Below are 12377 nucleotides of genomic sequence, written 5' to 3' on the forward strand. Positions count from 1 at the left end.
TTGTTTACTTCTGTGCCCCATCTATCACTTCACTTCACAGTTTAAGTATCAGCTGCCTGTTGACTGGCAAGTACATTTAACCGCCCCGCCCATTTAATACGTCACGGCCAAGTCCCCGGCTGTGATTGGCTGCCGGCTGAGCTACAGTGTTGTGAAAGAAAACCGACACGTTCGGCACGCTCGCGCTGTGTTTGTGTGTGTGAGAGCCGCGAGACCCGTTTCACTGAGCCGAGCTGGACCGGGCCGAGCTGACACAGGAGTAGAAGAAAGAAGCGGCTGTCAGCACGAAGAAAAAATAATTGTTTTTTTAACCTCGTAGCATATTTAATTTATTTATTTTAATATTTCAGCTGACAGCTGAATACCGTGTTCGGGTGTGTGTGTGAGTCTGTACGTGTGTGTTTGCATGAGCCTGGGACACTTAAACACTGAAGTGCGGTTTCTAAATTAAACACGAGAAACTCAGCACGAAGAGGAAATGGACGAATCAAACGGCTTCTCCTCGGACAGAAACGTGCTCTGTCTGTTTGACGTGGACGGTACTTTGACACCGCCGAGAGAGGTGAGCTCAAATCCAATCAGTCAGTCAATCGATAGACCAGCAGCGTGTTCGGGTATTGATTATCATCACAAGGTTTCGTAACGGCTCCGTGCCTGCTCCTCTGCAGCTCTGCTCTCAGTGTCTGAATTGTTTTCGGGTGGGAGTGTGTGTCTGTGAGAGCACACTGTGTCCTCTTAATTTTATACACTCTTTGCATCTGAGCTCTCCTAAACCCCTGCACAAAAACCAGTGTGACTATATCACTATTTACCCTGCAGGGTGCTGCTGTGACTCATGGGGGTCGATTATGTGTACAGCTGCAGTGATTGATGGCTACTACAACTATTAGATTAATCAATAACTATTTTGATAATCGATTAATCATTTTTAGTAGCTTTTTCAAATAAAAAAAGGCTCATCAAAGTGATTATTTCTAGTCTTTACTCCCCTGTGACAGTAAACTAAATATCTCTGAGTTGAGTTGTGGGCATCATCTTAGGCTTTGGGAAACCATGATCGACATTTTTCACCATTTTCTGACATTTTATGGACCAAACAACTAATCGATTAATCAGTAAAATAGATGAATCGAGAATGAAAATAACTGTTACTTGCAGCCCTAGTTCTGTCTTTCCTACATACACATGGATCTCATTTTGAGTGCAGTTAAACATTTGTGTAAGATTAAAGGAGAGAAATCATCTCTTTCATATTCAGTCAGTTTTTTAACGTCATTGGGTTTGTATGCTTGGGTTTATCTGGGGTAACTGTAGTGTGTGTGTGTGTGTGTGTGTGTGCGCGCGCGTGCAGAGCTCAGCAGCGCCTTGATATTACATAATGCAGTCTCCCTCAGTATCCTTGTGCAGCCAGCTCAGATGTTTTTTTTTTCTTCCGTATGTTGAAATAATTTGAATTCTGTCCCAAGTTGCAGTCCCATAAAAACAAACTCTGCAGTAAAGTCTCTGTTCTCTCTTATGATGCCTTTATAACAGACACATTTCACTCTTTCAGGTACGTGTGTCTGTGTGAGCGGGAGCTCTGCTAGTTAAAACTAAGTGTTTATGTGCAATGCATTTTTTCTGTCATTTGCAGAAAATCGACCCACAGCTGGATGAGTTTTTCCAGACTCTGCGGAGGAAAGTGAAGATCGGCATCGTGGGAGGGTCGGACTACTCCAAGATAGCAGAGCAGCTCGGCGAGGATGGTGAGCACTGTTTTACCACAGACAGTTTATACATTATATGCTGTATCACTGGACCAGCTGCATCACACTGCATGACCCGACACTTTTTATTTTAACTGAGGCTTAATTGGACACCAGTCCACAGAGAGAGGAGCTGACAGGATGGTCCTTGGGAATATTTTAGGATTTAGGCCATGTAGTTTGACTCAAACAGGTACATTGAGTACACGTTGTGCAACTTAATAAAGAATAACACAACATCCTTCTAACAGCATTACTATAACTGGATTATAAGACAAGATTAGTAGTTAGTTCTGCCTGATCATATTTCTCTTCTTTTATCTGTGTAGCAGTTCATAAGGCTGGACTGATAATTGTGTCATGATGACTTGACATTTCATCTCGTCATAGATGTCTTAACAGCTCATCAGATTCGCAGTACAAAACCAACTAAACTGACATCTGAGTTCTTGTGACGATGCCGGCAGGCTTAGTTAACTTAATTAACCTGGGACTCCCAAACCTGCTGCCAACACACGCTGGCACACTGGCCCACACACTGCAGCCTCCCAGCTGAGTGAACACACACACAGTAAATATTAGACTACAACTGGAATGCAGATGCACTGTGCCAAAAGGGAGCATGTGGTTTCACAGCCATGCCAAGTGTGCTAAAGGTGAATCTTTTCATACTTAATGATGCACACAGTTGCAGCTAATGTTGCTGTAGCTGCTGGTTAATGAGACTGTCTGTCAAAAACATTTCTATGAAATCATTCTCCAAATGTAATAAAAAAAAAAAAAGCTGATCATGTTGCTATAACATTAGATTATTACACTGTGTTGTACGCCATGTTGTTAAAGTTAATGTGATGAAAGCAGCTCTACAATCAGTCAAAGTTGCAGACTTTTTTTGCCGAGTGTTGCTGGCAGACAGCACACAGGGGAAAGTGAGTTGGGAGGTCAGACAGATTAAACCTGACTTTTCCAGGCAGTGTTACATGTACACTGTAATCAGCTTCCAGGTAAATATAGCAGGCTCTTCTCTTCTCCTCTATTCAGACTTCAGTGGAGGAGCCACTGCTGATGTAGCACAGTGCGTGAGTTTTTAAGAACCGGATGAGCATGTTTATATTTCATTTGTGTCCTTCTCTTGCAGTTATACACAAGTTTGATTATGTATTTGCTGAGAATGGGACAGTGCAGTACAAAGATGGGAAACTCCTCTCAAAACATGTAAGTGGACACACAGAGTCATTTTTAGAACTATCTGTTACAGTATCAGCTGGTATGCAACATCTTATGTGTCTTAACATGCATCGGTATACATGTACTGCATACACGCCCCACATGTTCCTCATGATAACATAAACACAGCATAACATAAAGCAGCATGTCATATGATATGTTCATGTTCTAAGACATACTCTTCGTATTGTGTGTGATGAATAGTAGAGCTGGGTATTGTTAAAAAAATAAATACCAATACTAATACTTTGGCTTCTATACCAGTTCCCGAACAATACTTTTTTCAATATCAAATCCATTTTGACAAAAGAAAAATAACATTACACATTACAGTACAATTACTCATGTTAAAGGAAGAAGCTGTTCAAAGTTTTTGGAGCAGCTGGAGACTGTTTTTAATCTGGGAACTTTACTCAACTTCGACAGGTGAAATAAAATGAAGAAACTGGTGGAATATCTGTACAGCACTGCAGTATATAAAAAATATAACCATCAAAACAAAATTTACTAAAGAATGACAAGGTATTCGTCATACCTGATACCAATTCAGTTGGTGCCATAAAAGTATCAGTGTTCAGTCTGCAGCCCGAATGAGTAGTATGTTTACCTACAACGAAATAAGACAAATGAGATCCAGGACTGCAACTATTCAATTACTAACTATTTTTACAATCGATAAATTGATTAAAGAAAATAATGTGAAATTTCTTCAGTTCAAACTTCTTAAATATTTTCCAGTTTCTTTACTCCTTTATGTACACTGGATGTCTTTGGGTTGTGGACAAAACAAGACATTTGAGGACATCACCTTGGGCTTTTGGAAATGCTGATCGACAAATTTCACAATTTTCTTACTTTTTTTTTTTAAACCAAACAACTAATCGATTAATCAAGAAAATGATCAACAGATTAATCAACAGTAAAAATAATCATTCCACCCCTGATGAGATCAATAAGTAGCTGAATGCATGTGTTCGGTAAACCAGTGCAAATTCCTAACTACATCAGGGAAACTATTCTCTACACAGCCTGTTGTTTTGCAAAATTTTTGTTGAAAAAAAGTCAGTTTATGATTATGAATCTACCAACATGACCTATTTTCTTACATCCTGACCAACCATATCGATACACAGGGAGAAGTGGGCTTATGTATTTCTGACTTCAGTCCATTTCAGTTAAGTCATGAAAAACAGGTTTGTCTGTCATTTTGTTTCTAAATGAAATGCTTTTACATCTCATTAGGCCATTCAGAACCAGATCGGGGAGGAGCTGCTCCAGGACCTGATCAACTTCTGCCTCAGTTATATGGGGCTTATCAAGCTGCCAAAGAAAAGGTGAGACCACCCACCCACAGAGACACACACACTCACCACTGACCTGCATTTCTGGAATGCAGAAACACCACTTCCCCATGTTCGTCTGCACTGACCTGTTGAAACAGAAAAAAACATGCCTCCTGTGATCTCTGTGTGAGAAGCTATAGAGTTAACATTTCTTTTTCTTTTTCATGTGCGGAGAGGCTCTGTTCGTAGAGTTGGTCTTATGTCAAAAAAAATTTGGGGTTCTACCTCGGTCTTTTCAATAAGTAACATGTCCTTTAACCATCCGTCTCTTGTTTGCCTGCAGGGGGACGTTCATTGAGTTCAGAAATGGAATGCTCAACATTTCCCCCATTGGTCGGAGCTGCACCCTCGAGGAGCGAATTGAATTCTCTGAAATCGACAAGGTAACATTTGTTGCCATTAGTGCATTAATATAGACCAACATGGAAATTTTATCTATTTTTTATGGTGTCAACAAAACGTGCAGTGTTTGATGGAGCGGCGACATTCCTGTGTTCAGACATTTGACACCTGTGATCAGGTGGTTGGTGTGTTTACACATCAGTCCTCTGCTGTTTGCACTGGTTTTGTTTGTGAATGCTAGTCCTGGATTATGACATACAAGATAACATCAAATCATGTGTATGGTTAAAATATTCCACTCATTCACTATTCACTGCTTGTAATGTTCAAGCTTATTCTGTTGTTGTACGTGTAGAAACTCGGTCTGAATGAGATCATGGGCCATTTTGCCTAAATTGCTAACTTTATTAATATGCACAGTAGGTAAATTCAGCAGCTAAGCTAAACAAACTGTATGTTTTTTACACATCAGGCTTTGAGAGTCTTGGACCAGTGCTCTGTCCCTGTGTTTAATGTGCTCAATTAAGCAGACAGAAAGAGGTCAAACAATGTTGAGCTTTCAGAACAGCTTAACAGGCCAACCATTGATGGTTCACAGAGCCGGCTGGAATGGAGGAAGCACATAGCAGCAGGGGAGAAGAGGTTTAACCCGTCAGTTACTCACTAACATTTATGTGACTGGATTGTCTGCTACACTCAGACATAAAATAATGTATCATCAGTTTATCAATACATGACATTTTGCATGCATACATGTCTTGTTTGTGCAGTAACAAAGCTGGCAAGATCTGACTTCTTTGTCACTTTCTCTACAGAAAGAGAAAATCAGGGAGAAGTTTGTTGCTGCCCTGAAAGAGGAGTTTGCTGGAAAAGGACTTCGGTTCACTAAAGGTCAGTAAGTTGGAAGCTGAATTCCATTCACAGAAACATTACTGAATGTGTCACTTAAGCCAAAATAATTTCAGCCATGTGTTGTTGCTGAGAGTGGTTTTTAATGTAATAACTGATCTGCAGTAAGTAAGCACTGAGGTCCAAATAAGATTTTTAGCCAATGTTTGATTCATGTGTCAGATGATGAGAAAGAAAAATCACATTTGAAGTGAAACATACATGATTGTTTGACAACATGTGCATTCACAAAAACAATGCTTCCTGTAGCTCCCTGATGTTAACACTGACTGGTCTCAAATTGTAAATTATGTTTTGGAAATGGGACGTGACAGGTGCGGCTTAATCTACAGGAGGCATGGACACAGCAGAGCCAGCTGGTGTGAATGCACAGGAGGAAGTCAAGGGGAAAAAAGAGCCAGTTTGCATTTGTCAGTTAGCCTCCCTGCTGCTTAAAAGCACAGAATTTAGTGACACTGAGAGTTTCAGGTGTTATGAAAAACGCCTTTTTAGATCGCATCCCTGGTCATATTGTGCATATTTAACAATAAATGCAAAAAAAATACAAAAAGCTCCTTTATTTGTGTTCTTATATAAAAATCTAATCATGTTTTGTTCTTGTAAACAAAATATGACTTGCTTTCTTTAATCTTGAACCAATCAATTTCAACCAATAATAAGCATATCATTACATCCACCCATAAATCGGTCAACTTTTAATGGCACAGAGTTAAGATTTATTAATTATCTAGATAGCAACAGTGTGGTACATCTGATCATCACAGGCTCATTCTTCAACATTAAAGTAACATTCCTCTCAATGTTATTTCCTGCCTAACTATCCTGTATCACTCAGAAATACATCATGATATGGAAGCTATATAATCACAAAATGCTGTTTCATCCTGCCTTTAATTAGCTGACTAATAAGTGGTTTGTGTCGCAGGGTTCAGGACTGAATCTCATGTTTGGCCTCATTGTCACCTTATATAAAAATGGCCCAGGGAGTTTTCCCAAGTGAGGCGCGCAGATGTTAAATTTGGTCCAGGCCTAAAGAGAGCTCTGTATCAGATCAGGACTCTGTACTGTGCAAGTTGAGGTTTTGGAATGAGTGTGAGAAAAGTCTCCCTACCACTCACTAAAATCTAGATGCCTCCTAAGTAGTCTGCACCTCTGCAAACTAAATGTTGTATTTAACCCTTTGAACTCAGCTGTTCCCCTCAAATGTCTCCTGACGTGGAGTAAAGTGGATCAAAACTCTGGATGTCTTGATGTCTGAGGCCACAACTGTCTCTGTGCTGTGATGTTGTTCCTCTTTTCTGATATGAAGACAAAATAACATTGAATTTCCATTTTTTTTTTCACCTGAAAACATGATAATGACTTGACTATAAGGTTAGCTGGTTTCACTGGGACCAGAGTAGTGTTGTAAGACCATCATGTAAACACTGTGCATGTTAGTATATTGCTCTTTATTTTATTTATTTATTTGTGGTAATTTAAAAAAAATCAAAATTGCAATCCTACTAATAATCCCCATTTTTATGAAATGCATCTGTAATCTATTACATCTTTTTTTTTTTACTGTAACTGTACATTTACCTGTTTTTTGTATCCTCTTTACATAACCCCATTTACATGACAAGCCTTTGTGTTTGGACATTAATAGATTCAGTTTAGTTTTAGCAACAGCCTGTTTGTTTCTAGACCTAGAGAATGTTCCTTTAGCAATAATAAAAAAAAAGTTAATGTTTACAGACGTGCAGTTTAATGAGAAACCAGTTTTACAGCATATCTGTCTGTCAGGTGTCTCCCATCTCTGAGTTAAAAAGACCCTCTCGCTCGGTCTGTGATGTGTGGACGACCCTGTTCTGGACATTGGAGCCCAAAGTTAACTATTACACACAAACATGCTGTTCCCACTCTCTATGTGGCAACACGGCAGCAGTATGGTGTTTGCCTACGTGCTCTGTGAGCAGCGGTGACGCGTGAAAGCTTTTCACAGTTAAGGCAAACAGACGAGACAGACAGGCTTGTTTTACCTTGGCTGTGTTCCTGACATTGATCCCTGGCAGGTAGAATGAAAGAGAAATGTGACGTTACTTCATGTCTGCTGACTGAGGTCACAGAGTTCAACTGTATATCCTATTACCCAGGGTTTGTTAGCCAAACCGCAGGCTTTTCATTGTTTTTCTGTCAACCGCAATGTAAAATATTCTTTTCAGCTGCTGATAATTTGTCCAAAGTGGGTTTGACTATTTCCAGATGGTGTATAGAGTGCACACACGCTCTCAGGGTGCTCAAGTGGAAAGACACAGCGACATTAGAGCCATTTACTGATGTTTTACTGTTTACTCTGTTGACTCTGACAGTGCGAAAGCAGGCCAATGTGTCCGCAGGATGTACAGAGTTTGAGATTTATTTGTTTGCCTTCCTCGGTGTTTATCTGCCGCCGCATGGCTGGCCTTGTTAGATTTTACTGCTGATCTCTACAGTAGGTGTCATATAAACCTGACACTATGTCCGGTCTGCACTGAGAGCGCAGAATGTAAGGGACACCCAGTGTTTTCATTACAGAGACTGATGATCTGAGGTGAACACTATTATCCTTTATTGATTTTTCCTTATTAAATGTTAACAAACACAGAGGTGGAGATGTAGTTAAAGAGAAGCAAACCCTTCAAGACTTGTTGAGTTTGTGTGTGCGTACGTGCTCATGTTTTGCAGACACAAACAGCAACTTTAAAGGAAATAAATGCAGTTGTAACGTTAATTGCATTGTGGCACAGTAGACCTGTTTCCCAGCAGCCATATTGATATGAAATAGTAGGGCAGAAATAGTTTACTGTGAGCCTTTTCAGTGAGCCAGCGTGCACAATATCAGCTGACTCTGACCCTGTTTGAGCTGAATGGAACAGAACCTTAAGTAGTTTCATTTATAAGACTTGTGTTTACTACTTCATGTCAAAATGGCTGCTGTGAAAAAGGTCTGTTGCAAAGCTTGTTCTCTTGGCCTGTAGATGTGTGGCAAGATTTGTCATGATATTAGGACTGCACAGTTAATCAAAATATATTATTGCAATCACAATAGAAGAAGCTGACATTTTCTTTGATGAAGTGTGCAACAAAATAGCATTAAGTACTGTAGTGCTGCGTGTAAGAAAACATGCAAAAATAATTATTCGCTGTCAAAATAATTGCAATGTGATTTTTTTTAACACCATGTCATGCAGCCCTACTTTGTATGTATTTAGGTGTGGGGGAAACAATCTGCATCATGATTCTCTCTTGAAAGATTATGGATCAGTGCAGAAAAGTGCACTTACTGCTGAGCTGATTGGATGGTAAAAATATAAAGGATGTAAACGTGGGCAATTTTTGTGCTCTGAATTAGGGTACTTCTTGAGTTTTGTTGAGAATGACTGAGCATGAGCAGCTGCAGACGAATACAATCTGACCGGCACCACCTGACTGAAAAGTCTAACATTTTGATGCGTCAAAATGCATTGATACTTACTTTATATTGCACCATAGTCCTCTGAATCAGAATCAAATGAAATTGTGAGGCGCCAAGAGACCCTCAACCTTAGTGTGTATATATACATATCCACCCTGTATCAGTATCAATGTTTAATAACTATTAATTACTCATTTTCCACATAGTGGCTATTATGGTTTTATTTGATTTATCAAAATGTTTAGTAACCTTATTTATTCATTTATAGCCTGTAGGGTTTGGCATGCACAGCTATGCATTGTCAGCAGCTTAGCAGCCCTAACTGTATCATTGCCTCAGGAGAGGGGAAAAAAAAAAAGCAGACTTGGGGGGATGGGCAGCTACAGATGTGGTTGAAGCACAGGAGTGTTTATAGTGCGGGGGTGAAGGTGTTTGAGATGGAGGCGTGCAGAGGGTGTGTGAGTGAAACAGCTATCTGATTGGCTGGACACTCCTCAGCTGGGGCCTTTGTTGTCTCTTTAAACCCTACAGCTGAGATACGGCAGTGAAAAGAATGTCGGGGGGGGGGGTGAAGGGCGAGAATGCAGATTGAAATGGAAGCACTGCAGAGAACTTTGAAGGGGACTGTTCAGCTACATTTCATGGTTCAAAGGTCACTGAGGTAATTAGACTCACAACTGAGTAACAATTGAGCTTTTTCTGCAGCTTTTAAAATGAAAAAGTAGCTTTGGCTGAAAATTAAGCTGTAATACGAACCATAGCCGGACTGTGTAAAAAAACATTTTGCAAAACACACGTCACAATCGTAATCTTTTGCCTGCAGCCATAAACACACATATCACAGTCATCTCTGGATTCCTTGAATATAGGAAATGCTTGGCGTTGTTTGTTCTATTATTGTTTGGTTTATTCTTGTGACACATCCTTTTTCCAAGTGCAGTTCAACCAGTCTCAACCCTGCCGGATAAAGAGTTCAAGAACCCCCATCAGTCATACAGAGTGTAAATAAGATTTGTCCTGCTTGAGTGTAAATACAGGTGGAAGAGTGCAAAAGGGAAAGTATGCACTGAAATATTGAGTGTACTGGATGATAAAAATATATGTTTAAAGTTTTTTTTTTTGTCAAATGTTCTGTTTGTCATCCTCTTGTGTTAGGTGGTCTCATCAGCTTTGACATTTTTCCGGAGGGCTGGGACAAGAGACTTTGTCTAGAGGTGCTGGAGAGTGAAGGCCTGGACGCCATCTACTTCTTTGGCAACGAGACCTCAGATGTGAGTTCAAGTTGGGAAATGTTTACGGGAGAGCTGGACGCAGTGTTTCTTCCTTTTCCACAAACCTGGCCACAGATATTTGAGCTATGCAGCGTGTGATGTAGCAGGAAATTATCTTTTATCTATCTTTTCTGCGCAAGGAAACCATACTTTTATGGACACAGTGAATAAAAAAGGCAACACACATTTTTTGTTCTTATTTATAATTCAGACTAAAAATATGGGGTACAACAAAAATAGAATATTAATTAAATTTGTTCAGTGTGGAAGAGTATGGAACTTTGAAATGATAGATGTGTAAGAACCCTGTGTAAAGAAATTGGACAGAATTATTAATTTGAAAGGTGGGATCTCGTGACGGAGCCTCGCTGAAAGTCAGTGAGCTCTTCTGTTGATTTTATGCACCTGTTGGATGCGGGGGAGGCACAGGCAACTGACACTGCTGTTTCAAGTCATCATCATATTAAAAAGGTCAGTTCAGTTGATGTTGATCTGTGCTCATAATTTCAATCATTCTCTCTTTAGGGAGGAAACGACTATGAAATTTTCAACGACCCTCGGACCATCGGTTTCACAGTCTACTCTCCGAAGGACACGGCCAGGCTCTGTCGGGAGCTTTTCTTTGACGCTCCACCACACGAATCCTAATGTCCTGGACCACTCCTGCCCCTGTTGGACAACAAAGAACTCAAATCCAGGCTGTTATTGAACTGCTGAAAGGAACCACTACTGATTTTCTCCTTATTATGAATATGATCATTCAAAATACACATGCACAGCGGCAGGTGATTTGACTGAATTTGAACAAGAAATCCTGCAGCTTTTTTTTTTTTTTTTTAATAAAAGGGACAATAACTGAGGAAGTTTTAAGTACTATGTCAGAGGATGTGTCACATCATTGCAATGTGTAGCAAAAAAATTAACCAAAAAGCATAGAGAGATTATAAAACATTATGCTAATGTTGAAAGTTAATGCTCCAGTATAGAATCAAGTATAGAATGATGTTTTGCACTAATGTTGGTACAATTTATACCAGTCGTTGGTATAATCTTGTTGAACACTGCTGAAGGTGATGATAAGAGTGAGAGAGGTGAGGTGTTTATTCTGGAAATGAGATTTGAGTGAAGAATGGAAGAAGATGTGGGTATTTGCTCCTCTACAGTTGAGGATATATGAATCATTCCAGGTATTTTATTGTCTCTACAGCGTTCTGAACTGGATGTGGTTTATTGGTGGTTTACTGTGTGATGTCAAATGTCTCTTGTAACCTTACAAAGCTGCTTGAAATGGAAGAAGTTGGCTCAGGTTGCTTGCTTTGCTTCCTTAAAATGCGTTAGAGTAAAGATTTTTATTTAAAACTGAACATTACTGACTCCATGGATTCATCTTAACCAGTGGATTAAGCTACTGTGACCAAGTCACTCTACCAACTTTTGTCAGTAAATATGACAGCTTTTTATGTAAAATATTTTTACGAGCTGCATCATGGTCAGCACACTATATGCTGGGTGACTGTATGTTTGAAGGATTGTTGCATGGTTTATTGATGGTATTTTTTCAGATTCATGCTTAAAGGGGTTTTAAATAACTTTAAAAAAGTGTCAGCTGCCACTTTATTTTTCCCATGATCCCAAGTCAAAGGTCAGTGTCAGAAAAATAACACATAGCTACAGTTCTGTATCTGATTGTACACACTCCTTCACCCTCACAAGGATAATCTGGACATTTTTTTTTATACACAGAAAATTTGCCTTTAATGTGTCACTGATGCTCACGTTAAGCTTGGTCATGTCATGCAGTCATTTATGGAAAAATTTTAATCATTGTAATAAAAGTGTTTTTGATAACATTTCACTGATCTCAGCTCTCTGTGTTCTTCACTCTGTTGTACCAAACTGATCTCTTTTTACATGTAACTCTACAGGGTACCCAGCATGCTCTTCACTCTGCCACAGTGTCTTTTCTAATTTTACCACTGGGAGTCGCCAACCACTTCTGCTGTAAAAGTAAAACACAATTGAACTTGTGGCTGTTTAGAATTTAGAATTTCTAAACCAGTATGATTTATTCCCCTTTACAGTCATCAATGTCTCTTTTAATCTT

The 12377-nt window shown here is 39.5% G+C and overlaps 1 protein-coding gene across 1 annotated transcript; it reads left to right on the forward strand.

The window, feature by feature from the left end:
- Positions 1–165: 165 nt before the first annotated feature.
- On the forward strand, positions 166–11917 carry pmm1 (phosphomannomutase 1). Its single transcript, XM_084744210.1, has 8 exons — positions 166–562; positions 1634–1745; positions 2884–2960; positions 4215–4306; positions 4599–4698; positions 5473–5548; positions 10158–10273; positions 10799–11917. The coding sequence occupies exons 1-8, from the start codon at positions 479–481 to the stop codon at positions 10919–10921; spliced, it is 780 nt and encodes a 259-aa protein (XP_084600336.1). The 5' UTR covers positions 166–478; the 3' UTR covers positions 10922–11917.
- Positions 11918–12377: the final 460 nt, after the last annotated feature.

This window comes from Lutjanus erythropterus, chromosome 19, assembly GCF_056507025.1.
Source record: "Lutjanus erythropterus isolate fLutEry1 chromosome 19, fLutEry1.hap2, whole genome shotgun sequence".
Taxonomy (NCBI): Eukaryota; Metazoa; Chordata; class Actinopteri; order Lutjaniformes; family Lutjanidae; genus Lutjanus; species Lutjanus erythropterus.